This window comes from Macaca nemestrina, chromosome 1 (assembly GCF_043159975.1).
Source record: "Macaca nemestrina isolate mMacNem1 chromosome 1, mMacNem.hap1, whole genome shotgun sequence".
Taxonomy (NCBI): domain Eukaryota; kingdom Metazoa; phylum Chordata; class Mammalia; order Primates; family Cercopithecidae; genus Macaca; species Macaca nemestrina.
In genome coordinates, this window is record NC_092125.1 from 186,387,089 (window position 1) to 186,414,582 (window position 27,494).

Here is a 27,494-nt window from a genome sequence, read left to right on the forward strand (position 1 = left end):
GGTGGAGAGTCTCACTCTGTTGCCCAAGCTGGAGTGCAGTACTGTGATCTTGGCTCACTGCAACCTCCACCTCCCAGGTTCAAGTGATTCTTCTGCCTCAGCCTCCCAAGTAGCTAGGATTACAGGCACCTGCCACCACACCTGGTTAATTTTTGTATTTTTAGTAGAGACGGGGTTTTACCATGTTGTCCAGGCTTGTCTTGTACTCCTGGGCTCAAGCGATCCTCCTGCCTCAGCCTCCCTAAGTGCTGGGATTACAGGCATGAGCCACCGTGCCCAACCAGGCCTACACTACACTACAGGTGGTGGTGTGCACCTGTAGTCCCAGCTGCTCGGAAGGCTGAGATGGGAGACTGAGATGGGGGATCCCTTGAGCCCAGGAGGTGGAGGATGAGGTGGGAGGATCTCTTGAGCCCAGGAGGTGGAGGCTGAGGTGGGAGGAGCCCTTGAGCCCAGGAGGTGCAAACTCCAGTGAGCCAAGGTCGTGCTACTGCATTCTAGCCTGGGCAACAGAGCCAGACCCTGTCTCAAAACAAAAACATTTTTCTATGGATACTGAAATTTGAATTTATATAATTTGCATGTGTCCCAAAATATTATTTCTTTTATTTTTAAAATCCATTTTAAAATGTGAAAATTATTTTGAGCTTGAAGGCTATACAAAAACAGGGACCCACGTTTAGATATGTGAATTTTCACATTAAAAAAACATGGCCGGGCGCTGTGGCTCATGCCTGTAATTCCAGCACTTTGGGAGGCCGAGGCGGGCAGATCACCTGAGGTTGGAAGTTCGAAACCAGCCTGGTTAACATGGTGAAACCCCGTTTCTACTAAAAATACAAAATTAGCTGGGTGTGGTGGTGTGCGCCTGTAATCCCAGCTACTTGGGGGGCCGAGGCAGGAGAATCGCTTGAACCCAGCAGGCAGAGGTTGCAGTGAGCCGAGACCGGGAGGCAGAGGTTGCAGTGAGCTGAGATCGCACCACTGCACTCCAGCGTGGTGACAGAGCGAGGCGCTGTCTCAAAAAAAAGAAGGCGGCTCCAAACCCTTCAGCTTCTGGAGAGGAGGAGCTAGGACATGGGCAGCCAAGAACAAGGACAACTGGTCATATTGGGAATGAGTAGCAGGAGTGTGAAAAAAGCCATATCAAAACAAATGTGCCTTCTTTTCCTTTGTTCACACAGTTAGAGTTAAAAGATCTTAAGGATATGGTGTCTGTGAGACACCATACTTGGCATACTTTTAGTGAAAGCCTTAGGACAGAAACAAAAGGACAACCTTTGTTGTTTCCATGACGGAACACCAGAACTATGGATTCCACACAGGGGTTTGGGTCTGAAACTTCCTTGTATGCCTACTTAAAGCAATATGTAGTGATTTTTTTTCACAGAGAAAAAAATCTTTCTGGATAATTATGACCACAGGTGGTTGGGTACTTAATGTCCTGTTCCTTGCCTGTCTCCTTCTGCCAGTTATGTTAGGCAACTAAGGAAAATATTAATGTGGAAAGATTTCTCAAAACTGAAACCCAGACACCCATCCCTGCCAAGGGTTTTCCAGGGAATCATTTCCAGGAATGACAAGGTGAGGCAAAAAAAAACACTTTATGGGCTGGGCGAGGTGGTTCACACCTGTAATCTCAGCATTTTGGGAGGCTGAGGTGGGTGGATCACGAGGTCCAGAGATAAAGACCATCCTGGCTAACACGGTGAAACCCCATCTCTACTGAAAATATAAAAAAAATTAGCCGGGCATGGTGGCACATGCCTGTAGTCCCAGCTACTCAGGAGGCTGAGGCAGGAGAATGGTGTGAACTCGGGAGGCAGAGCTTGCAGTGAGCCAAGATTGCGCCGCTGCACTCTAGTCTGAGCTACAGAGCAAAACTCCATCTAAAAAAACAAAAAAACAAACAAACAAAAAAAAACACTTTATGACTAGTTGGCCCTTTGAGTTTGTTCTGGTTATCTGTTGCTACAAAACAGCCATTCCCAAAACAATGGCTTAAAACAAGAAACATTCTTTTGTTTGTTTTGAGACAGTTTCACTCTTGTTGCCCAGGCTGGAGTGCAATGGCACAATCTCGGCTTACCACAACCTCTGCCTTCTGGGTTCAAGCAATTCTCTTGCCTTAGCCTCCCAAGTAGCTGGGATTACAGGCATACACCACCACTCCTGGCTAATTTTTTCGTATTTTTAGTAGAGACAGGGTTTCTTCATGTTAATCAGACTGGTCTCAAACTCCCGACCTCAGGTCATCCGCCTGCCTTGGCCTCGCAAAGTGCTGCGATTACAGGCATGAGCCACCAAGCCCTGCCTTTTTGTTGTTGTTTTGTTGTTGTTACTGAGACGGAGTCTTGCTCTGTCTCCTGGGCTGGCATTGCAGTGGCACAATCTCAGCTCACTGCAACTTCCACCTCCCAGGTTCAAGCAATTCTCCTGTCTCAGCCTCCTGGGTAGCTGGGATTACAGGCACCTGCCACCATGCCTGTCTTATTTTTGTATTTTTAATAGAGACGGGGTTTCACCATGTTGGCCAGGCTGGTCTCAAACTCCTGACCTCAAGCAATCCGCCTGCCTCAGCCTCCCAAGTGCTGGGATTACAGGCGTGAGCCACGGTGCCCGGCCAAAACAAGAAACATTTATTTTCCTTATGACCTGAAAATTGGGCTGGGCCCAGTGGGGACAGCTCATCTTCATCCCACATGGCATCAGCTGGGGCAGCTCAACTGAGGGCTGGAGAATCCATATCCAAGAAGGCTCATTCACATGGCTGACAGAGGATATTTTTTTTTCCTCTTGTGAGTGTCAATACTTAATTTTGGTGTAGAGACGGGAAGCTGGAAAATACACTATTTAAATTTTACTTGGCTCCCCCTAACATTGTGGAAACCCTCTTTCCCTAAAGACCATGGGGTTTACCACTAGTTGCTTAGGTTTCTTTTTACAGCATGATGGCTGAATGTTACTCTTCAAGAGTAAACATTCCAGGAGATGGGGAGGAGAAACTGCCAGTTTTTAAAACCTGGGTTTAGAAACTGCCACAGCACCTCTTCTTTCACCATATTCTTTCAGTCAACCACACACACAGCCCAGATTCAAGGAGAGGGTACACAAGCCCTACTTCTCAATAAGAGGAGTGTCAGAGAATTTTGGTGCCATGTTTTAAAGTTGCTACAGGGTCCAAAAGCCCTCTGTGGAACCTTAGATTTAGTAAGCTGAGATGGATTTTACAGAGCTTAGAGAAAACTCTTGTATAATCAAGACAGGCCTAGATGACCTTCCTTCTCTTAGACTCCTCCCTGGCAAGCTAGACCAGATCAACAGGAGCACTCAAAAAGAGAAATAAGCCAAGGAAGTTAGGATCTCCAAGTAGCTTTGGGCCTCTTTTATCACACTGGCAGTCACATGGAGCCAAGCCGAGGACATGGAATTAATAAAAGACACAATACTACACTGATGCTTGAAAATTCAACCCTGCTGCTTATCCACAGTGAAGGGTCTACCGCTTAGCATCTTGATCCTAATTTGTCTCCAAGGAATCCATTTTGTCTTAGCCATATATTATTGCTCCTTGGAGGTGGCAGAGAAGCACTGAATTCCACCTAGGGGTAAACCACCAGATATGCAATAATAGTATGCCCCAATAAATGTATATAGAAGTGTATGTCACCCAGTAAAGGGGCATTTCCTAACTATACCTATAGACTGAATCTGTAGGCTAAATAAATTTGATTTTATCTATTAAATGTCTACTATGGTGGCTCACACCTGTAATCCCAGCACTTTGGGAAGCCAAGATGGGTGGCTCACCTGACCTCAGGAGTTTGAGACCAGCCTGACCAACATGATGAAACCCCATCTCTACTAAAATACAAATTAGCTGGGCATAGTGGCGGGTGCCTATAATCGCAGCTGCTTGAGAGGCTGAGGCAGGAGAATCACTTGAACCTGGGAGGTGGAGTTGCAGTGAGCCGAGATCACACCACTGCACTCCAGCCTGGGCGACAGAGCGAGACTCCATCTCAGAAAAGAAAAAAAAGTCTATGTGCCAGGCATTTTTTGGATAATCGACTTTTAAAATAAATCAATCAGAATACCTATGAAGATTTCTGTGCCACTTTTTTTTTTTTTTTTTTTTTTTGAGACGTACTTTCACTCTTGTTGCCCAGGCTGGAGTGCAATGCGCAATCTTGGCTCACTGCAACCTCCACCTCCTGGGTTCAAGCAATTCTCCTGCCTCAGCCTCCTGAGTAGCTGTGATTACAGGCATGCACCACCACACCTGGCTAATTTTGCATTTTTAGTAGAGACAGGGTTTTGCCATGTTGGTCAGGCTGGTCTTGAACTCCTGACCTCAAGTGATCTGCCCTCCTTGGCCTCACAAAGTGCTGGGATTACAGGCGTGAGCTATCACACCTGGCCTCAGATATATTCTAATTGCTAGATTGTGAGGAGGTCCAGTGTGTCCCAGGGGAGAGTTAGAGGACACTGGAAGTGCTTAGGGAAGTAGCTATATGCCAACTCGTATGTAAATGTTTCAATATTTTTGTTGTTTGCTTATTTTTGAAACAGGGTCTCTGTTGCCCAGGCTAGAGTGTAGTGGCACATCACAGCTCACTTTAGCCTTGACCTCCTTAGTAGCTGGGACTACAGGTGTGTACCACCATGCCTTCCTTATTTTTCTATTCTTTGTAGAGACAGGATTTTGCCATGTTGCCCAGGCTGGTCTCAAACTCTTGGGCTCAAGTGACCCACCCAGCTCAGCCTCCTAGAGTGCTAGGATTTCAGGCATGAGCCACTGCGCCCAGCGTGTTTCAATATTTTAATCACCAATATAGCCTTTCCAGTTGGGTATTAGCTAAATATCAGCCTTGCCTTGCCTATGAAATTCTTATAATGCTGTGAAGTTAGTACTATCATTTTACAGATGGAGAAATAGAGCCAGGAAGTAGAAGTACTTTGCTCAAGACCACAAGGCAATGCTGGGCATGGTGGCTCACGCCTGTAATCCCAGCACTTTGGGAGGCTGAAGTGGGCGGATCACCTGAGGTCGGGAGTTTGAGACCAGCCTAACCAACTTGGAGAAACCTCATCTTTACTAAAAATACAAAATTAGCCAGGTGTGGTGCTGGGTGCCTGTAATCCCAGCTACTCGGGAGGCTAAGGCAGGAGAACCACCTGAACCTGGGAGGTGGAGGTTGCGGTGAGCCAAGATCGTGCCATTACACTTCAGCCTGGGCATCAAGAGTGAAACTCTATCTCAAACAAAAACAAAACAAAACAACAACAACAAAAAACCACCAACAAAAAAAAACCCACAAGGCAAATAGATGACAAAGTCAAATTCAAATTCAGCATGTATGACTTTAAAATGTGCATTTCTATACAACACTGACTCCATGAAAAGTTCCATACTCACAAAAATCCCGTCAAAATATGTTGCATTACAGACCAGAAGACTGATCTCAGAAAGATGTATAGCAAGGGCTATCCTTAAAACCCACCCTTACCTGTAGGTGTTTATCATGGAGTACATTAGGTCTTTTCACATACATTCAGTATCTCCATACTATTCCCAGGGTAGATCTATGTTCCTAGTGCCCTTTGTAGGGGATTAGGAAATAGGCTTTGTCACCATTCATCAATCCTATTTATCATAATTGCCTCTTAGAGATAGATATCTGTTCCCATACTTTCATTTTCCCAGCCTTGACTACTCCCCTTGGCTGCCTATGTTATATTCATGTTTCAGAATTCAGCTTGAGCCTGGGCAACCTAGTGAGACCCTGTCTTTACAAAAAATTAGAAAGTTAGACAGATGTGGTGGCCCGTGCCTGTGATCCCAGCTACTCAGGAAGCTGAAGCAGGAGGATTACTTGAGCCCGGGAGGTTGAGGCTGCAGTGAACTGTGATCATGCTGCTCCAGCATGGTTGACAGAGAGAGACCTTGTCTCAAAAAAAAAAGAAAAAAAGTTGGGCATGTTGGCTCATGTCTGTAATCCCAGCACCTTAGGAGGCCAAGGCAGGAGGATCACTTGAGCCCAGGTGTTCAAGACAAGCCTGGGCAAAATGGTGAGACCCCATCTCTTTTGAAAAATTGATTGATTGATTGATTGATTAAGACAGAATCTGGCTCTGTTGCCCAGACTGGAGTGCAGTGGCATGATCTCGGCTCACTGCAACCTCTGCCTCCCGGGTTCAAGCAATTCTCCTGCCTCAGCCTCCTAAGTAGCTGAGATTACAGGCACATGCCACGATGCCTGGCTAATTTTTTGTATTTTTTTTGTAGAGACAGGGTTTCACCATGCTTGCCAGGCTGGTCTTGAACTCCTGACCTCGTGATCCACCCGCCTCGGCCTGCCAAAGTGCTGGGATTATAGGCGTGAGCCACCGCGCCCGGCTCACATCACATCACTTTGGGAGGTGGAGGTGGTTGGATCACCTTAGGTCAGGAGTTCAAGACCAGCCTGGCCAACACGGTGAAACCCCGTCTCTACTAAAAATACAAACATTAACTGGGAGTGGTGGTACACACCTGTAATCTCAGCCACTTGGGAGGCTGAGACAGGAGAATTGCTTGAACCTGGGATGTGGAGGTTGCAGCGAGACGAGATCGTGCCACTGCTCTCCAGCCTGGGTGACAGAGTGAGACTCCATCTCTGAGCCACTGCGCCCGGCCCATCTCAAAAAAAAAAAAAAAAAGTGATGTGACAGATCTGGTAGCAGACAATATGACTGCTCTCCTGGGAGTGACTCTCTCAGCTGAGCTTAGCTCTATACTGCAGAACTGCAGGCAGACCAGTGAAGGGAGACTGACTGTCTTTAGCTAAATTTGCAACATCTTTGCTAACTTCGCAAGCTTAGGTAGGTTGGTTATACCTGCAATTTCTTTGTCTGCAAAATCAGGATGATGGTACATTAGCTCAGTTTAGTAAATACTTTTAGAGAATTTACCAGTATATGATATTTGATCATTCCAGTATTCATTCCAAATAATCCAAGCTTTAAAAAATAAGTAAAATAAGTCAATGTGACTTGAGACATAAATTGTAATTGTTGCCTCTCCTAAGATTTTTAAGTGTCTAAAAGGAATTTTGCATAAGTTGACAGATTAGCAATCTTCTTTAAAAATATGTTTCTTAAGGCTGGGCGCAGTGGCTCATGCCTGTAATCCCAGCACTCCTTGGGAGGCCAAGGCAGGTAGATCTCCTGAACTCAGGAGTTTGAGACTAGCTTGGGCAACATGGTGAAACCTCATCTCTACAAAAAACACAAAAATTAGCCTGGTGTGGTGGCGCATGCCTGTAGTCCCAGCTACTTGGGGTGGAGAGGGGGCTGAAGTGAGAGGATCACTTGAGCCCAGGAGGCTGAAGCTGCAGTGAGCTGAGATCTTGCCACTGCACTCCCACCTGGGTGACAGAGACCCCATCTTTTTAAAACAATAGACATAAAAATATGTTTCTTAAAAGCAAACCTGTAGTTGTTTTAAAAATCAGTAGTACAATTTAGCTTAAAAGTGTAAGTTGAGAAAGGGAAAGTTGGGTGTTTGGAGAAATTTAGTACAGTAATAAGTAACAGAACCAGGAAGAGGAGAAATAACCGATTCCAACTTCCCTGTTCCTGGTGATAACAATAGTTCTTTAATCCCCACAGCCAGTCTGTTAGCAGGCACCATCAGGGTTTATAGCACTGAAAATTTACTTGGTCTAATCATAAAGACCATGTCATGTGGACAGGGACTGAAAAGGAATAAGGAAAAACAATTGATGTCTTTGGGTTGCTATAACAGAATACCATAAACAGGTAGCTTATAAACAGCAGAAATTTATTTTTCACAGCTCTCGAAGCTAGGAAGTTAGAGATCAAGGACCTGGTATCTAGGGAGGGCCTGCTATCTTGGTTCATAGACAGCCATTTTCTCCATGTGACTTCACAGGGCAGAAAGGAGCAAGGGAGCTCTCTGGAGGTTTCTTTTATAAGGTACTAATCCCATTCATGAAGGCTCTGCCATCATGACTTCATCAACTCCCAAAGGCTCCCCCTACTTACTATCATATTAGGCGTTAGGATTTCAACATATGAATTTTGTGGGGAACACAAATATTCAGTCTACAGCAGTTAGAATATAGAATTCTGGATGAATTTTTCCTTTTATAATTTTTTTCTTATTATAACATTGTTTATGCAACAAATTTATACTTTCAAAAAAAATGACACACTGGAAATGGTTATCTGTAAAGCAAACTAAAGAACTTGGAAATTTTAAAAATAAAACCAGTAGCTTTTCTCTGTAAGGACCAAAAGTAGTAGCAATTCCACAGTGTCTTGAAATGATACATAAATGGCCAGGTGCGGTGTGGCTCAGGCCTGTAATCCCAGCACTTTGGGAGGCCAAGGCGGGTGGATCACCTGAGGTCAGGAGTTTGAGACCAGCCTGACCAACATGGTGAAACCCTGTCTCTACTGAAAATACAAAAATTAGCTGGGTATGGTGGTGGGTGCCTATAATCCCAGCTACTCAGGAGGCTGAGGCAGGAGAACTGCTTGAACCCGGGAGGTGAACGTTGCAGTGAGCCAAGATGACGCCAATGCATTCCAGCCTGGGTGACAGAGCAAGACTCCATCTCGAAAAAAAAAAAAAAATGAAATGATACATAAATATATATAAACAGGGATCAAAGACTAGCATGGTATATCTTCAGTCTATTTAAACAGGCCTGTCATCTAACAATTATTCATATTTGCTTTGGATAATTACCTCTTATTACACAGCCTATAAAATTGTGCCTTCCCTGTTCTATGCTTATCATGTCCTTTCAACTCCCCATACCAGCTAGCACAAAACTTAGTGTATAGTAGGTCCTTGGTATAGCATTTGTAGATTTTATTCCATTAAACTTATTCTCTTTCTTTTTTTTGAGATGGAGTCTCGCTCTGTCGCCAGGCTGGAGTGTAGTGGCACGATCTTGGCTCACCGCAACCGCAGCCTCTTGGGTTCAAGCAATTATTCTGCCTCAGCCTCCCGAGTAGAAATTACAGGCATGTGCCACCACGCCCAGCTAATTTTTTGTATTTTTAGTAGAAATGGGGTTTCTCCATGTTGGTCAGGCTGATCTCGAACTCCCAACCTCAGGTGATCCGCCCACCTCGGCCTCCCAAAGTGCTGCGATTACAGGCGTGAGCCACTGCGCCCAGCCTAAAGTGCCATTTTAATCACATCATATCAAGTGTACATAGTAGTCTGGGTGCTATGGCTCACGCCTGCAATCCCAGCACTTTGGAAATCCGAGCACTTTGGAGGCCCAGTACTTGAGGCTAGGAGTTCAATACCAGACTGGCCAATATAGAGAGAGTACTTCTCTACTGGAAAAAAAAAAAAAAAGGCTGGGCATGGTGGCACCCTCCTGTAGTCCCAGCTACTTGGAGGCTGAGGTGGGTGGATTATTTGAGACCAGGAGGTTGAGGTTGCAGTGAGCTATGATTGTGCCACTGCACTCCAGCCTGGGCAACAGAGCAAGGCACTGTCTCTAAAAAACAAAAAAAGGAAAGAAGGAAGTGTACCTACTATCACCTTGACTATTGAGGTTGGCTTGATGACCCATCAGAAGTAGTGTTTGTCAGGTTTTCCCGTTGTAAAGTCACTTTCCTCCCTCTGCCTTTCTCCCTCAACCCAATATTATACACTTTGAAGAAATGTCATTACGTGCAGCCCACACCTAAGGAGTGGGGGTTATGTGTTATGCTCACCCCTTCCCTTTTGTCTAACTCATACTACATTTCTCTTTCTAATATCAAAGTACTTTTAAAGAAAATCATAAATCATGAGAAGCTGACACAGAATTCCTTTCTTTTACATGCTAAATTCAATCTGGAATCAAATCATATTGATTATTCCTTCAAAATATATCCAGAATACAATAACCTCTCCCCACCTCCATTGCTACCATTCTGGTCCAAGTCACCATCTATCTCCTAAGTTATTGCAGCAGTTTTTGAACTGGTCTCCTTGCATCTCTGCCCTTGCCCCATACAGTTTATTCTCAATATAGCAATCAATGGTCCTTTTAAAACCTAAAATCATAGCCTCAGCCAGGTGCAGTGGCTCACGCCTGTAATTCCAGCACTTTGGGAGGCCGCGGCAGGCGGGTTGCCTGAGGTCAGGAGTTTGAGACCAGCCAGGCCTATATGGTGAAAATCCCTCCCTACCAAAAATACAAAAATTAGCTGGGCGTGGTGGCGGGGACCTGTATTCCCAGCTGCGGGAGGCTGAGGCACAAGAAATGCTTGAACCTGGAAGGTGGAGGTTGCAGTGAGCCTAGATGGTGCCACTGCACTCCAGCCTGGGCAACAGAGCAAGACTCCATCTCAAAAACAAAACAGGCCAGGCGCGGTGGCTCAAGCCTGTAATCCCAGCACTTTGGGAGGCCGAGACGGGCGGATCACGAGGTCAGGAGATGAGACCATCCTGGCTAACACGGTGAAACCCCGTCTCTTCTAAAAAATACAAAAAACTAGCCGGGAGAGGTGGTGGGCGCCTGTAGTCCCAGCTACTCGGGAGGCTGAGGCAGGAGAATGGCGTAAACCCGGGAGGCGGAGCTTGCAGTGAGCTGAGATCCGGCCACTGCACTCCAGCCCGGGCGACAGAGCCAGACTCCGTCTCAAAAAAAAAAAAAAAAAAAAAAAAAAAAAAAACAAACAAAAACCTAAAATTAGATTATGTCAGTCCTGTATATAAAATCTTCCAGGCCAGGGGTGGTGGCTCACGCCTGTAATCCCAGCACTTTGGGAGGCTGAGGCAGACAAATCATGAGGTCAGAAGTTCAAGACGAGCCTGGCCAACATGGTGAAACCCTGTCTCTACTAAAAATAAAAAAAATTAGCTGGGCATAGTGGCGGGCGCCTGTAATCCCAGCTACTCGGGAGGCTGAGGCAGGGTTCATCGCTTGAACCTGCTAGTCGTAGGTTGCAGTGAGCTGAGATCACACCACTGTACTCCAGGCCTGGCGCCAGAGTGAGACTCCGTCTCAAAAAAAATCATCCAAAGGCGTCCCATGTAACTCAGGGCCTTTGCACTTCATGTGCCTAATGGCAATCATTGAGATGTGTAACTTTTCTTTCCAGAAAGAACTTTTCAGTCAGCTGCAAAGACTGCAGTTGCCTGACAGCCTCTCGCTGTGGCCTTTGGAATCTGCCTTAGCTTTGGTGCTTGTTCTTTCTTGGAAGCCTCAGGCAATGACTAGGCACAGCAAGTATTCTAGGGCCTAGCCATTTCTGCCTAATGTGGGACTCCTCTAATGGACAATCTTTGCTCTGGAGCTCCTCATTGGGCTGGCCAGCAGTTTGTCAGACATGCATGGCTGTCTGAGGCCCTTCCTGTTCTCACACTAGAGCTCAGGAACTGACCATCATTCCCCTTAAAATGTGTGCCCTAGATGCCAAGAATTTTTTCAGGAAAGCAGAGAATGATGCTCTATAGAGCATATATTTCTTTTTTTTTTTTTTTTTTTTCTGGAGATGTAGTCTCACTCTGTTGCCTAGGCGGAGTGCGGTGTTGTGATTTCGGCTCACTGCAAACTCTGCCTCCCAGATGCAAGCGATTCTCCTGCCTCAGCCTCCCTAGTAGTTGGGATTACAAGTGCCCACCCCTATGCCCAGCTAATTTTTGTATTTTTAGCAGAGATGGCGTTTCACCATGTTGGGCAGGCTGGTCTTGAACTCCTGACTTCAGGTGATCCACCTGCTTTAGCCTCCCAAAGTGCTGGGATTACAGGCGTGAGCCACTGCACCTGGCCTTAGAGCACATATTTCTTTGCTAGTTTGATACATTTTTCAGAATAGTGTTTTCACTCTCTTAAAAGGGTAGATGCTTATTCTGACCAGGGCAGCCTACAAATACAGCTCAGACTTTAAGATATTTCCATATTGCTCAGGAAACTAACAAAAGTGGAGTGTTGAGCAAAGTAAGTGACATTTCAAATCCTGACTCTGCACTAACTAGCTGTGGGATCGTAACACATTTCATCTCTTGTTAAATAGGGATAACACTTCTGTACTTTGGCTGTTAGGAGAATAATATCAGATACTGGTGGAGAAAGCACTAATACCACATTAGCTGTGGAAATAATTATAAATTATCAAAGGAATATTAATACAATATATACAGTCTTCCCTCTGTATCCATGGGGGATTGGTTCCAGGAGCCCCAGGGATACCAATTTGGCTCACAGATACTCAAGTCTTTTATATAAAATGCCGTAGTATTTGCATATAACCAGTGTACAGTCATCCTTATACTTTAAATTATCTTAAAACAAAAATTAGTTGGGCATGGTGGCATGTGCCTGTAGTCTCAGTTTCTGGGGAGGCTGAAGTGGAGGATCACTTCAGCCAGAAGTTGAGTCTGTGGTGACAGAGCAAGACCCTGTCTCAAAAAAAAAAAAAAAAAAAAAATTAAAAATCATCTCTAGACTACTTATAATAACTAATTGTATGAACTAATTGTATAATACCTAGCACATTGTATAATACCTAATACAGTGTACATGCTATGTAAAAAGTGGTTATAGGTTTTTGTTTTTGTTTTTTTTGAGACAGAGTTTCACTCTTGTCACCCAGGCTGGAGTGCAATGGCGCGATCTTGGCTCACTGCAACCTCCGCCTCCCGGGTTCAAGCGATTCTCCTGCCTCAGCCTCCCTAGTAGCTGGAATTACAGGCATGTGCCACCACACATGGCTGATTTTGTGTTTTTAGTAGAGATGGGGTTTCTCCATGTTAGTCAGGCTGGTCTCGAACTCCCGACCTCAGGTGATCCGCCCACCTCAGCCTCCCAAAGTGCTGGGATTATAGGCATGAGCCACTGTGCCTGGTCAAAGTGGTTATGGTTTTAAATTAAATTATTTGCGAGATAGGGTCTCTGTCACCCAGGCTGGAGTGCAGTGGTACAATCATAGCTCACTGCAGCCTCAAACTCCTGGGCACAAGCAATCCTCCCACCTAAGCCTTCCCAGTAGCTAGGGCTACAGGCCTGTACTACCACATCCCACTAATTCTTAAATTTTCTGTAGAAACAGGATGCTGCTATATTGCCCAGGCTGGTCTTGAACTGTTGGTCTCAAGCGATCCTCCCATCTCAGCCTTGCAAAGTGTTGGGATTACAGGCAGGAGCTACCGCACCCAATATGTGTGTCTTATTTGTATTATTATTTTTGAGGCAGGGTCTTGATCTGTCACCCAGGCTGGAGTGCAGTGGCACAATCTCAGTTCACTGCAACCTCTGCCTCCCCAGTTCAAGCCATCCTCCCACCTCAGCCTCCCAAGTAGTAGGACTACAGGCACATGCCACCATGCCTGGTGAATTTTTTGTATTTTTTGTAGAGATAGGGTTTTGCCATGTTGCCCAGACTGGATTTGTGTTATTTTTATTGTTGTTATTTTGTTTTTTTCCCCTCTGAATATTTCCATTTGTGGTTGGCTGAATCCGTGGATATGGAACCCACTGATAGAGGGCTGACTGTACATAAATACATAAAATATCAATACTATATATAATATCAATAGTTGTAGAGATAGGCATATATGGTTTATAAATTTAAGTCACATTCTTTTCTTCTATTCAACGAGAATTTAAAATTTTTATGTTACTTTGCTGGGGGCGGTGGCTCACTCCTGTAATCCCAGCAGTTTCAGAGGCCGAGGTGGGCAGATCACTTAAGGTCAGGAATTCCAGATCAGCCTGGCGGCCAACATGGTGAAACCTGGTCTCTACTAAAAATACAAAAACTAGCCGGCCGTTGTAGTGCTTGCCTGTAACCCCAGCTATTCCGGAGGCTGAGGCAGGAGAATTGCTTGAACCTGGAAGGCAGTGTGCAGTGAGTTGCAGTGAGCCAAGATAGTGCCACTGCACTCCAGCCTGGGCGACAGAGCAAGACACCGTCTCAATCAATCAATCAATAAATAAAAATTTGGGCCCAGCGTGGTGGCTCACGCCTGTAATCCCAGCACTTTGGGAGGCCAAGGCGGGTGGATCACCTGAGGTCAAGAGTTCAAGACCAGCCTAGCCAACGTGGTAAAACCCCGTCTCTACTAAAAAACACAAAAATTAGCCGGGCGTGGTGGTGGGTGGTAGATCTCAGCTACTTGGAAGCCTGAGACAGGAGAATGGCTTGAACTCGGGAGGGGGAGGTTGCGGTGAGCCTAGATCGCGCCATCGCACTGCAGCCTGGGCGACAGAGTGAGATTCCACCTCAAAAATAAATAAATAAATAAATAAATAATATCACTAACACAGATGGCTTCCTAGGAAATAAACTGGAAGAAATCTAGAACTTGAGGATAAGTAATCAGAAAAAGGAAAAATTAAAATGTAAATTTTAGAATAAAAATTAAAAAGTAAGAAACTGGAAGAACTCTAACTGTTTTTTGTGCTTTCGGGTAAATAGTTTGGAAACTGTTCTTCAGGTGTCCGCTTCCAGTATCCGACCGATGACCGTCTTATAGAGCACTTCCGGCTTCATCTGCCACTCGCTCCTCCGTCTACCTAGCTGGGCTTTCCATTGCGCTAGCGGAAAACCTACCCCGCCCCGGAACTTAACCGTTGACGAAATGAAAGGTTTAAATCCTCCGAACCTCGATCCTGGAGCGCCGATGGCGCCAGCAGTTCTCCAAGAAGACTTGGGATTGGTCGAGCGCAGAACCAGCACGGGGCGCTGATTGGTTGGCACGCCAGTACGTAACGGCGAGCGTGCGCGGCCCTCTAGCACCACCCCCGCTCCCTGACTGGCGGGGTTTCTGACCAGTCAGCAGGCGCGGCGCGGCCTTCGGTTTCGCGAGCCTGTGTTTGCCGCCTAGATTCCCGCGACCCCAACGTCCCAGAGGCGGTACCGGAGTTGGTGGTGAGGTGGTGGTGCTCCCTGGAGCCGGCTCCTGCTTCTACCCTGCAAACAGACCTCAGCTCCGCGGAAGTTGCGGTAAGTGGAGCTTTGTGCTGCTGGTTCCCCCCTGAGGGGCGGCAGCGGGGCCTGGGGAAGGTTGGTGGGACCATTCAAAGCCCTGTAGTTGGTTCCGCCCTCCAGGAGCCTGGAGCCGATGACGAGAAGGGAAGCTAGTGGGAGAAATTAAGCATTCCATGAAATCCTTGGGTATGATCTGAGCTAAGATATGCGAAAGAGGTTTGCAGTCGATAACGTGCCATTTAAAGTTGTTTTTACGGTGGGAATTTCTTGAGGCCTGAAACCTTGAATGCTCCCTCTTGCATTCCTCACAATTTCTGGCTTACACTCTGCTACGTAGTAAAGGGATCAGTTAATGTTTGAAGTTCGTGGACTACTGGAAGTAAAGTGTAAGCCGCAAAGTGCGAGAATGCTATGCGTGTGAGTACAGAGACAGTATAGTACCATCACCAGGGTGTTTGGGAGAAGGTTTCACAGAGGAAGTGACATTCGAGTTGGATTGTGAGGGATGGCGGGGGTTTACCAGGGCATTCCAAGTTAAGGGGGGCAGCCTGTGCAGATACTGAAACCGGGGCACTGCAAGTAGTTCAGTTTGACTGGAATGTAGGATGAGTGGATGGGGGTTAAGGTTGGAATAATAGAGTGGGGCTGGATTGTGAAGATCCTTTATTCTGTGTGTAAAGAAGAGCCATCGGCTTTTTAAAAAAAATTATTTTTATTTTTATTTTTGAGACGCAGTTTCACTCTTTGGCCCAGGCTGGAGTGAAGTGGCATGATCTTGGCTCACAGCAACCTCCGTCCCCCGGGTTCAAGCGATTCTCCTGCCTCAGCCTCCCTAGTAGCTGGGATTATGGGCACATGCCACCACGCTCAGCAGTTTTTTGTATTTTTACTAGAGACGGGGTTTCACCATATTGGCCAGGCTGGTCTCGAACTCCTGACTTCAGGTGATCCACCCACTTCGGCCTCCCAAAATGTTGAGATTACAGGCGTGAGCCACCGCGCCTGACATGAGCCATTGACTTTTAAAGCAGGAGAATAATTTGATCAGATTTATATCGAAATACCCTTCTAGCAGCACTGTGGGGACTTTTCCGTAAGTACCGTGAGAGTTGATGAAGTTAGCAACTGAGTTGGTGGGTATGGAAAGATTATTTGTATGGAAGAAGGGATGAGGATGATTTGAAGGTTTCTATTGTATACAATGATGCCTTCACCTGAGAATATGTTTTGCTAGGTATAGATATTGTGTGGTTTTAGTTTCATTAGCTTTAATTGCTTGTACAACACTGACAGTGAAACTACCTTATGTATATTGTTTTAAAATGAGAAATCAACATTATCCATCTTTTCACTCCAATGAATAAAGAAGACACAATAGCACATTTTAAGATACTTCTGTTTAATGAAGAAAAAATTGGCACTTTTTATACTTTGTAGAGTTATAGTTATCCACGTGAATACTGTTATCCGTGACAACCAAGTACTAAGGAAGGGTTTTAGGATTTAAAGCCTGCATTCCGTGGAAGCTGCATTAAACCTTTTAAGTCCAGATATTTCTAAGAAGGACTTTTTAGTCAACTTTTTTTTTTTGAGACAGAGTCTCGCTCTGTCGCCCAGGCTAGAGTTCAGTGGTGCAATCTCCACTCACTGCAAGCTCCGCCTCCTGGGTTCACGCCATTCTCCTGCCTCAGCCTCCCGAGTAGCTGGACTACAGGTGACCGCCACCACGCCCCACTAATTTTTTGTATTTTTAGTAGAGACGGGGTTTCACCATGTTAGCCTGGATGGTCTCAATCTCCTGACCTCGTGATCTGCCTGCTTCGGCCTCCCAAAGTGTTGGAATTACAGGCATGAGCCACCGTGCCCGGCCTAGTCAACTTTATTAAGAACACATTTTTCTCTGCCTTGAACAAGGTATAAGAGCACTTTCAATAGGATTTTCAGCCTCTGACTTTATCTAAAAAGTCTCTTCTAAATAATCTCTGCACCTGGATTAATTATCCTTTTCTCCTTTATCTTGCTTCACACAGAGTGAGACAGAGACTCACTCTCTTGCCCAGGCTGGAGTGCAGTGGGACAATCTCGGCTCACTGCAACCTCTGCCTCCCAGGTTCAGACGATTCTCCTGCCCCAGCCTCCTGGCTAGCTGGGATTACAGGTGTGCACCACCATGCCCAGCTAATTTTTGTGTTTTTAGTAGAGAAGGGGTTTCACCATGTTGGCCAGGATAGTCTCAGACTCCTGACCTCAGGTGATCCACCTGCCTCAGCCTCCCAAAGTGCTGGAATTACAGGAATGAGCCACCACACCCGGCCTCAGACAGTTTCTTTTTCCTAGAATTGATACAGAATGTTCAGGACCTAAAGAACTCTAAGACTTGAAAGAATATAGGACATACTAAACTCTAAAGAAAGGACTATGAGGTCTTAGATGGAACTATCCAGTGGGCAGTTAGAAATATGGATTTGAAACATCCAGGCATGGCGGCTCATGCCTATAATCCCAGCACTTTTCGAGGCTAAGGCGGATGGATTGCTTTAGTCCAAGAGTTCGAGACCAGCCTGGGCAACATGACAAAACCCTGTCTCTACAAAAAATACAAAAAAATTAGCCAGGTGTGGTAGTGAATGCCTGTGGTCCCAGCTATTCGGGAGGCTGAGGTGGGAGGATCACCTGAGCTCAGGTGGTGGAGGTTGCAGTGAGCTGAGATTGCATCACTGTACTACTTCAGCCTGGGCTACAGAGTGAGACCCTGTCTCAAAAGAAAAAAAAAAAAAGAAAATGGATTTGAAACTCAGAAGAGAGGTGGAGCTAAAGGTTTGCTATAGATAGGTGAGTATAGAAGCAATAGGAATGGAGGAGAGTACCCAGAGAGAGCATCTGGAGTTAAAAAAAGAATACTGGGCTGGGTGCAGTGGCTCATGCCTATAATCCCAGCACTTTGGGAGGCCGAGGTGGGCGGATCATGAGGTCAAATCGGGACCATCCCGACCAACGTGGTGAAACCCCATCTCTGCTAAAAATACAAAAATTAGCTGGGTGTGGTGGCATGCACCTGTAGTCCCAGCTACTCAGAAGGCTGAGGCAGGAGAATCACTTGAACTCAGGAGGCAGAGGTTGCAGTGAGCTGAGATTGCGCTGCTGCATTCCAGCCTAACGACAGAACAAGACTGCGTCTCAAAAAAAAAGGAAAAAAGTACACTGATTTTTTAGTGACACAAGTCAGTTTGTGGGAATGCAGTACTTTTTTTTTTTCCACTGAAGATTCTTTAATGACTTCATTGTAGGCCCAATAAATATCTAACACAAATCATTCTTTTCTGCTGCTTCATGGTTTTATGAGGATTGTAAGGCTTTTGGTCAAAATCTCATACATTTAATACGACCTGCCCTATCAAGCTCACTAAGTTGATACCAAGGTTTTGGGGCAGAATCTGAGCTTTTCTTAAGGGATAGGTATATTGGTAGATTTTGCTGCCTAGAATAAATATTCACAGTAATTTATTGGCAGAATGACTGTAACATATGAAAATGATTGGCAGAATATATAAGCATTTAATCTTATTAATCTATAGTCACACTTCATATAAGAAGTAATCTAGTTTTGCCTGTAATTTTAATATGTGGTTAAATCATATTTTTCTTCTTTGTTTTTATCATTCATTAGTAATATTCTCTTTAATTCTTTAGGATACTGAGGATTTGAAATTAAAGAAATCATTCACCAGACATCATGGAGCCTATATATCCTCTTGCATGGCCCCAGATGAATACCAGGTATAGAAGTATTTTTACAAATATTTGTCTTACAGCTGTTCACATAACTTGGGAAGGTAGGTTGGAAGAGAAAAAAGAACATGATCTTTAGAATCAGGAAATTCTGGGTTCATATCCCAGCTCTACCACTTGTTAGGTAGGTTACCTTGATCAAGTTAATTAACTAAGCCTCAGTTCCTCATCTGTAAAATGAGGATGGTAATCTCTGTCTCACAGAAGATTATTGTGAAGGGTTAAATAAGATTACTAAACTAAAGGGTCTAGTACATAATAGGCACTCAGTAAATACTAGTTCCGTCCCCTCCTTCAGTTATTTTCATAACACAGATCTTTATTGACGGGAAATAGTACCTGAACTTAAGAGGCTAAAAATTACCTCGGTGTTTGTTTACCTTCTAGACAAGTGGGAAAGTGGTTGGGTTCCTTCCCTCTTACAAATACTAATTCCTTGATGCGAATAATTTCACATTAGGTATACCAAATTTCCTCAGATGTTCCTAAGCCTTTGTCATGTGAAGTAGGAGCTTGCCACCTGTCTCCCAATTTTCTCTGTCCCTAGTTACTATGGGGACTGGGCAAATCAACTTGTATTGTTTGGCTCTTTGGATCATTTATTGCTCTTTTTTCCCCTAGGGAACAACAATTAATGCTGACATGTGCATTTTTTTTTTCTTCCAAACTAGAATTACATTCATGGGTCCCCTTTATTCTCTGTAATGTCTTTCTTTGTGCCAGATGTTCTTGATGAACATAATGGGAAACATGACCCAAGGAGGCTATCATATATTCCTTTTGCTTTAATTTTGGCTCTTGTGTTCTACCCCCCTGCCATCTCTTATTTCAAAATTTGTCGGCGCGGTGGCTCAAGCCTGTAATCCCAGCACTTTGGGAGGCCGAGATGGGCGGATCACGAGGTCAGGAGATCGAGACCATCCTAGCTAACACGGTGAAACCCCATCTCTACTAAAAACAAATACAAAAAATTAGCCGGGCGTGGTGGCGGGCACCTGTAGTCCCAGCTACTTGGGAGGCTGAGGCAGGAGAATGGTGTGAACCCGGGAGGCGGAGCTTGCAGTGAGCCGAGATGGCGCCACTGCACTCCAGTCTGGGCAACAGAGCCAGACTCCGTCTCAAAAAAAAAAAAAAAAAAAGAAATTTGTCAGTGGGCCAGGTGGTTCATGCCTGTAATCCCAGCACTTTGGGAGGCTGAGGTGGGCAGATTGCTTGAGCTCAGGAGTTCAAAATCAGCCTGGGCAACATGGGAAACCCCGTGTAGACAGAAAAATTTTCTTAACTTCTGTTCTTAGAAGGGTACAGTTGTGTAACAAGTTCAGTATATTTTGTTTCTAATTTTAAAAATTTAAATTTTTGTGGGTACGTGGTATATGTATTTATGGGGTATATGACATTTTTATAAGGCATGCAATGTGTAATAATCATATATGGGAAATAGGGTATCCATCCCCTTAAGCATTTATCTTTTGTGTTACAGACAATCCAACTGTACACTTAGTTACTATTTTTTTTTTTTTTTTTTTTTTTTTTTTTTTTTGAGACGGAGTCTTGCTCTGTCACCCAGGCTGGAGTGCAGTGGCCACATCTCAGCTCACTGCAAGCTCCGCCCCCCGGGTTTACGCCATTCTCCTGCCTCAGCCTCCCGAGTAGCTGGGACTACAGGCGCCCGCCGCCTCGCCCGGCTAGTTTTTTGTATTTTTTAGTAGAGACGGGGTTTCACCGTGTTCGCCAGGATGGTCTCGATCTCCTGATCTAGTGATCCGCCCGTCTCGGCCTCCCAAAGTGCTGGGATTACAGGCTTGAGCCACCGCGCCCGGCTTAGTTACTATTTTTTTATTTTTTATTTTTTATTTTTTATTTTTTGGAGACAGAGTCTCACTTTGTCGCCCATGCTGGTTTCGCCCTGTTGGCCAGGCTGGTCTCGAACTCCTGGCCTCAAGTGATCCACCTCCCTTGGCCTCCCAAAATGCTGACATTATAGGTGTGAGCAACCGGGCCTGGCCCCATTAGTGGTCTTTTTCTTATTGTGGTTTTCCTGTACTATTCATTCATGTAAAATGAAAAGTTTTTTATGGTAGCCTATATGATTTAATATTGAAACCTTGCTTTACACTGCCCCTGCCATCTTTGTTGAGGAATTATTTATAATTATGTCCTTTTGATGCTTCAGTAATTAAACTTGTGCAGTATTTTGTTATTCCAAAATACCAACTTTGGAAACACTGGAAAATAATTAAGAATCTATTAAGGTTTTTTGCTTTTCATAACTATTGGGTATTGTCTAGCAATTATCTGAAATTAGTTCAGAAAGACAGATTTTAGTCCAGGAGCCATGGCTCATGCCTATAATCCCAGTGTTTTGGGAGGCCAAGGTGGGAAGATTGCTTGAAACCATGAGTTCAAGACCAGTCTGGGGAACATAGTGGGACCCTGTGTCTACAAAAAATACGAAAGTAAACCTCACGTGGTGGTGCACATTTGTGGTCCCAGCTGCTCTAGAGGCTCCCTTGAGCCCAGGAGTTTAAGGCTGCAGTGAGCTACGATTGTGCCCCTGCGCTCCAGCTTGGGCAGCAGAGCAAGGCCCTGCTCTTTAAAAAAAAAAAAGAAAAGAAAAGAAAAGAAAGATTTTAGTTTAAATTTAAATGTAAATTTATGATTTATACTCGTTTTTCTGTTACTTAAAAGGGACTTTATAGGATTGTCTTGTTCTTTTTTGAGACGGAGTCTCGCTCTGTCGCCCAGGCTGGAGTGCAGTGGCGCAATCTCGGCTCACTGCAAGCTCCGCCTCCCGGGTTCACGCCATTCTCCGGCCTCAGCCTCCCGAGTAGCTAGGACTACAGGCGCCCGCCACTGCACCCGGCTAATTTTTTCTATTTTTAGTAGAGACGGGGTTTCACCATGGTCTCGATCTGCTGACCTTGTGATCCGCCCGCCTCGGCCTTCCAAAGTGCTGGGATTACAGGCGTGAGCCACCGCGCCCGGCCTTGTCTTGTTCTTTTTTAAAAGCTTGTGTATATATAAATTTACATATGCATAGATAAAAAGGACAAATAAGCCAAATTTTGAGTGTCTATTCTCCTGGTAGTAGAGTTACAAGTGAGTTTTCTTTTTTAAAAAATATATTTTGGGCCGGGCGCGGTGGCTCACGCCTGTAATCCCAGCACTTTGGGAGGCTGAAGCGGTGGATCATGAGGTCAGGAGTTTGAGACCAGCTTGGCCAACATGGTGAAACCCCGTCTCTACTAAAGATACAAAAAATTACCTGCATGTGGTAGTGCACCCCCGTAATCCTAGTTACTTGGGAGGCTGAGGTGGGAGGATCACTTGAACCCAGAGGCGGAGGTTGCAGTAAGCTGAGATCACGCCATTGCACTCCAGCCTGGGCAACAGGGTGAGATTCCGTCTGAAAAAAAAAAAAAAAAAGGCTGGGCATGGTGGCTCACGCCTGTAATCCCAGCACTTTGGGAGGGTGAAATGGGCAGATCATGAGGTCAGGAGATCGAGACCATCCTGACTAACATGGTGAAACCCTGTCTCTACTAAAAATACAAAAAATTAGCCAGGCATGATGGTATGCGCCTGTAGTCCCAGCTACTTGGAAGGCTGAGGCTGGAGAATCACTTCAACCTTGGAGGTGGAGGTTGCAGTAAGCCGAGATTGCACCACAACACTCCAGCCTGGGTGACAGAGTGAGAATCTGTTTCAAAAAAAAAAAAGAGTATTTTTTGGCCGGGCACAGTGGCTAATGCCTATAATCCTAGCACTTTGGGAGGCCGAGGCAGGTGGATGACTTGAGGTCAGGAGTTCGAGACCAGCTTGGCCCACATAGCGAAACCCCGTCTCTACTAAAAATACAAAAATTAGCTGGATGTGGTGGCGCGTACCTGTAATCCCAGGTACTCAGGAAGCTAAGGCAGGGGAATTGCTTGAACCCGGGAGGCAGAGGTTGCAGTGAGCTGAGATCATGCTACTGCACTCCAGCCTGGGTGATGGAGTGAGACTGCGTCTCAAAAAAAAATATATATATATATATATAATATATATATATATATACTCTTTGAAGATTACAAAAGTAATCTGAAAATACCATCACCTTAAAGATAGTTAATTGTTTCCTACCAAATGTCTACCAAGTTTGCTAATCCTTGTGCTTTAATTTTAAATTGTTTTTTGAAAGGTTTCCTTCAAGCAGGATGGTACCTTTCCACTTTCCTCCATCAAAATGTGCACTTTGGAACCCAACGCCAACTGGAGATTTCATCTACTTACATCTCAGTTACTACAGGTATAACATGTTTCTTTTTTTCAAATCAAACCAGTATAAACAAGAGTAATACAAAGATGTGTAAGGCAAAGTTGATTACTATGACCAATTATTAATTTTTCTTTACTTTTCTTTTAGAAGCTCCCCTCAGGCAAAATCTTCCTTCTGCTGCTTCTTAACATCTGTTCCTTGTACTTTTGAGAGATAATCTTAATTTCCCAGTTTTTTGCAAATTCTGCATATTGTAGGAATTCAAAAGAGGTGAAATATAATAAAAACTGAAAGTGTCTTTTATCATATCAGCATGGTGTCTTTGTAGAACATTGAGAAGCTTGAACCGATTTTTGAGTGGATCAGATTAGAAGGAGTATAAAACCTTGTGGTTACCTCCAGGACCTTGACAGAAAGACAAGAAAGAAGTTTAGGTGTAAAGTAATAGAAAATAGATCTATTGAAGTTTTGTACCTAAGATTTACTTGTTAAAAGTAGTATTCTAAGAAAGATAGATTGTGGTGGGGAGAGCCTTGAGTCAGCCTAGCTTCAAGATGCTTTTCTGTAATCACACAGATGTATACTGTAATGGTTTAAGGTTCTGTAACTGGGCTGGGCGTGGTGGCTCACAGCTGTAACCCCAGCACTTTGGGAGGTTGAGGCAGGAGGATTCCTTGAAGTCAGGAGTTTGAAAGCAGCCTGGGCAACAAAGTGAGACTTTGTCTCAATAAAAAATTAAAATAAAAAGTAAAAAAAACAAAATAAGAAAAAAAAAAGTGCAATAACTGGAGGAAGACTGCCTAGGGAATCAAATCCTGATTCTACTGCTTATTTATGCGACCTCAGTAAAGTAGCCAAGGATCAGGTTCCTTTTTTATAAAATGACTATAATAATACCAGTTTCACAGTTCTCTTCTAGGGGTTAAATAAGACTCTGTAAAGCAATTGTCACAGTGCCTGGAATAGAAAGTATTTCATAAATGGCATCTATTATATATTATAAGGACTTAGAGCAATGTAGCAGTATTCAGATCAAGAGGAAAGAATGAAACAAGGTGTTTTGAAGAAATAGTTTGTAGTATTTGATGACTGACTGACTAGAGGAATGAAGGAAAGATACAAGTCAGAAAGTATTCAGGTTCAACACTGGTTGGCAGAGAAGGGTGGTACTATTGACAAAAATAGGGAGAGTCTTATGGAAGTTCAACTAAATAATGGTTAGTCCTGTTTTTATTTTTTTTATTGTTATCTTTCTATACATTTTGAGTAGTTTCCTTTGTTTTTCAAGTCTACTTATTTTCTCTTTAGCTGTGCTTAGCTGCCATCTAACCTGTTCATTTAGGTTTGGTTGGGTGTTTTTGTTTTTGTTTTTGTTTTTGAGATGGAGTTTTGCTCTTGTTGTCCAGGCTGGAGTGCAATGGCGTGATGTAGGCTCACTGCAACCTCCACCTCCCAGGTACAAGCAATTCTCCTGTCTCAGCCTCCCAAGTAGCTTGAATTACAGGCATGTGCCACCATGCCTGGCTAATTTTTTTATATTTAGTAGAGATGGGGTTTCACCATGTTAGTCAGGCTGGTCACGAACTCCTGACCTCAGGTGATACCTGCCTCGGCCTCCCAAAGTGCTGGGGTTACAGGCGTGTGCCACTGCGCCCGGCCCTCATTTAGGTTTTTTAAATGTGGCGGTGTACCATATATATGAAAGGATACTTATAGTATATATTCATAGTTAATAGAATAAAAATACACATTTGTGTACCTATCCCCAGTTAATTATATAACTCATTGAATTTTTGCAAATTATATTTTTTATTTCTTTAAGTTCCATATGGCTTTTTTATTCAAATTTGCCTGGTCTGTTTTCATAGTATCTTATTCCTGGCTCATATTTTGGTTTTCCTTTTACATTTTTTAAAACATTTAAATCATACTATATTTTGTATTCAATACAGTAGTTTCCCCCCTTTATACATGGTTTCACTTTCCGTGGTTTCAGTTACCCACAGTATAGTACAATAAGGTATTTTGAGAGACAGACTATATTCATACAACTTTTATTAGAGTATACTGTTAAAATTATTCTATTGTATTATTATTGTTTTTAATCACTTACTGTGCCTAATTTATAATTTAAACTTTATCATAGATAGGTATGTATAGGAAAAAACATAGTATATATAGGATTTGTTACTATCTGCGGTTTCAGACATCCACTTGGGGGTCTGGAACATGTCTCCCAGAGATAAGGGGGCACCACTGTAATGCTAATTATATCTGAAGCCCATCCACAGTATGTAAAGAAATAGATGTGATTGTTTTAACTTACAAAAACAGGAGACCTACCTGCTGAGGTTCATCAAGTTAACAAAATGCCTGGAGAACAACTGTAGTCTCAGTGTCTGTTTATTGCCATTCTAGTTTCCAGGTGGCCCTCCCTATCCCCTGCCTTTGACCCTGGGATTTCCTGACAATGATCTTTCTGTACATTTTTAAAAATGTGTGTTATAATTTAGACAGCATTTTATGGCAGGAGGTTTTTTTAAGATATGAGGTCTACCATGTTCATAAAAGACTTGTTGTTTTTCAGAAATCCAAAGCTTGTAGTGACTAAAAAGACCATCCGACTTGCTTATCGTCATGCTAAGCAGAATAAAAAAAATTCATCATGCTTTTTACTTGGTTCTCTGACAGTAGACGAAGGTAATACACTTTTAAAAATTGACCAGTGCTCACATCTGTAATCCCTGCACGTTGGGAGGCTGGAGTGGGAGGATTGCTTGAACCTGGGAGTTTAAGACCAGCTTGCATAACATAGTGAGACCCCATCAGTACAAGAAAACCTTTTTAAAAATTACTTGTATGACTGCAATAGAATTTATTGATTCGGTCAACTATTGTATTTGCTTTGTGCTAATTTTCTTTGCTGTGTACCAAGGATATGAAGATGAGTAAAACCATCAATTACAGACTTCACTATCTGGTCAGATGGATGAATGTATATAAGCAAGTAAGAGTTTAGTATACTCTTGTAAAAGTTTAGTTTACTGTAAGATTTTAGTTTAGTATTTAAGAGTTTAGTGTATTATTGATATGAACAAAGTGCTTTGCTATAATGTAGTCTTGCTGGGTTGGTTTTACGTTTTTAATCAGTATACTATATAATAGCTGTTATTTTTGTTCCACAGATGAAGAAGGTGTGACATTGACAGTAGATCGCTTTGATCCTGGTCGAGAAGTACCTGAATGTCTAGAAATAACCCCTACTGCTTCTCTTCCTGGGGACTTTTTGATTCCATGCAAAGTTCATGTTCAAGAACTTTGTTCAAGAGAAATGATAGTTCACAGTGCAGATGACTTCAGTTCAGCTTTAAAGGTGCGATTCATTGACAACTTGATAGTTAATTCAACACAAGAATCAAACTATGTTTAGTATGCTGTATTTTAGTAAAACCATATTTGATAATTATTCACAATAATTTGATTGAATTATTGTGAACCTAAAATCCAACTAAATGTGTTTCTGAGGGCAAAACTTCTAGGTAAGCCTTTCAGAAGAAGCAGTGTAACCAAGATAAGAAAGTTCAAGATGTACTTAGGGTAGTGTTCGGGGTATACATTTTTGCTGAATTTGTGGGCAGTCAGACTGGAGTATTAATTTGGTCAGATTATAGAGAGGCTTGCCTGGGCATGGTGGCTTGTGTCTGTAATCCCAACACTTTGGAAGGCTGAGGCAGGTGGATTGCTTGAGCCCGACACTCCAGCCTTGGTGGGAGCAAGATCCTTTCTCAAGAAAAAAGAGCCTTGTCTGCCAGCCTTAGGAATTTGAACTTTGTCATACGGGCCATGTAGTAATTGAAGGTTCTTGAGAAAAGGAAACAGTGTCAAATCAGAAATAAGTTAATCTGATAGGGTAGGCTGACTGAAGTTATAGAGAGTAGCCATTGTGGTAGTTGGGCTGGTGTGTATTACAGAGGGATGTATTAACCTGTAGTACAATGGTAGCAGTGAAACTTGGAAGGACACAGTGGGCATAGGCAAATACAGAGGGAGAACTAACTTGACAGTTTGTGGTAGCAAGAAAGGAATCAAAGAGGAATGGACTTTAGATTCTCTGAGACTCAATCAGAATTATTTTATGAGGCCAGGCACGGTGGCTCATGCCTATAATCCCAGCACTTTAGGAGGCTGAGGCGGGCTGATCAAGAGGAGTTCAAGACCAACCTGGCCAACATGGTAAAACCCCATCTCTACTAAAAATACAAAAAATTAGCTGGGTGTGGTGGCACATACCTGTAATCCCAGCTACTTGGGAGGCTGAGGCAGGAGAATCGCTTGAACTGGGAGGTGGAGTTTGTGGTGAGCTGAGATTCTGCCACTGCACTCCAGCCTGAGCAAAAAAACGAGACTCCTCAAAAAAAAAAAAATAAGACTTATTTTATGTCCATTTTTTCCCATGTAGTAAGTATTTATTGGGGGTGACTTCCCAATATGACTG

General features: G+C 43.8%; 1 protein-coding gene across 5 annotated transcripts in view; it reads left to right on the top strand.

Annotated features, from left to right (window-relative positions):
- Positions 1-27,494, top strand: part of LOC105494991 (STIL centriolar assembly protein) — an 80,705-nt gene that overhangs the window by 1,940 nt on the left and 51,271 nt on the right. For 3 of the 5 annotated variants that reach the window (XM_011764098.3, XM_071093507.1, XM_071093504.1), the window contains exons 2-6: positions 14,440-14,967; positions 18,643-18,729; positions 22,922-23,029; positions 25,587-25,699; positions 26,185-26,372. In XM_011764098.3, the coding sequence (XP_011762400.2) occupies positions 18,686-18,729; positions 22,922-23,029; positions 25,587-25,699; positions 26,185-26,372 (453 nt within the window). In that variant the 5' untranslated portion in view covers positions 14,440-14,967; positions 18,643-18,685. The remainder of the gene's footprint in view (positions 1-14,439; positions 14,968-18,642; positions 18,730-22,921; positions 23,030-25,586; positions 25,700-26,184; positions 26,373-27,494) is intronic. The other 2 variants (XM_011764099.3, XM_011764096.2) reach the window with 1 other exon arrangement.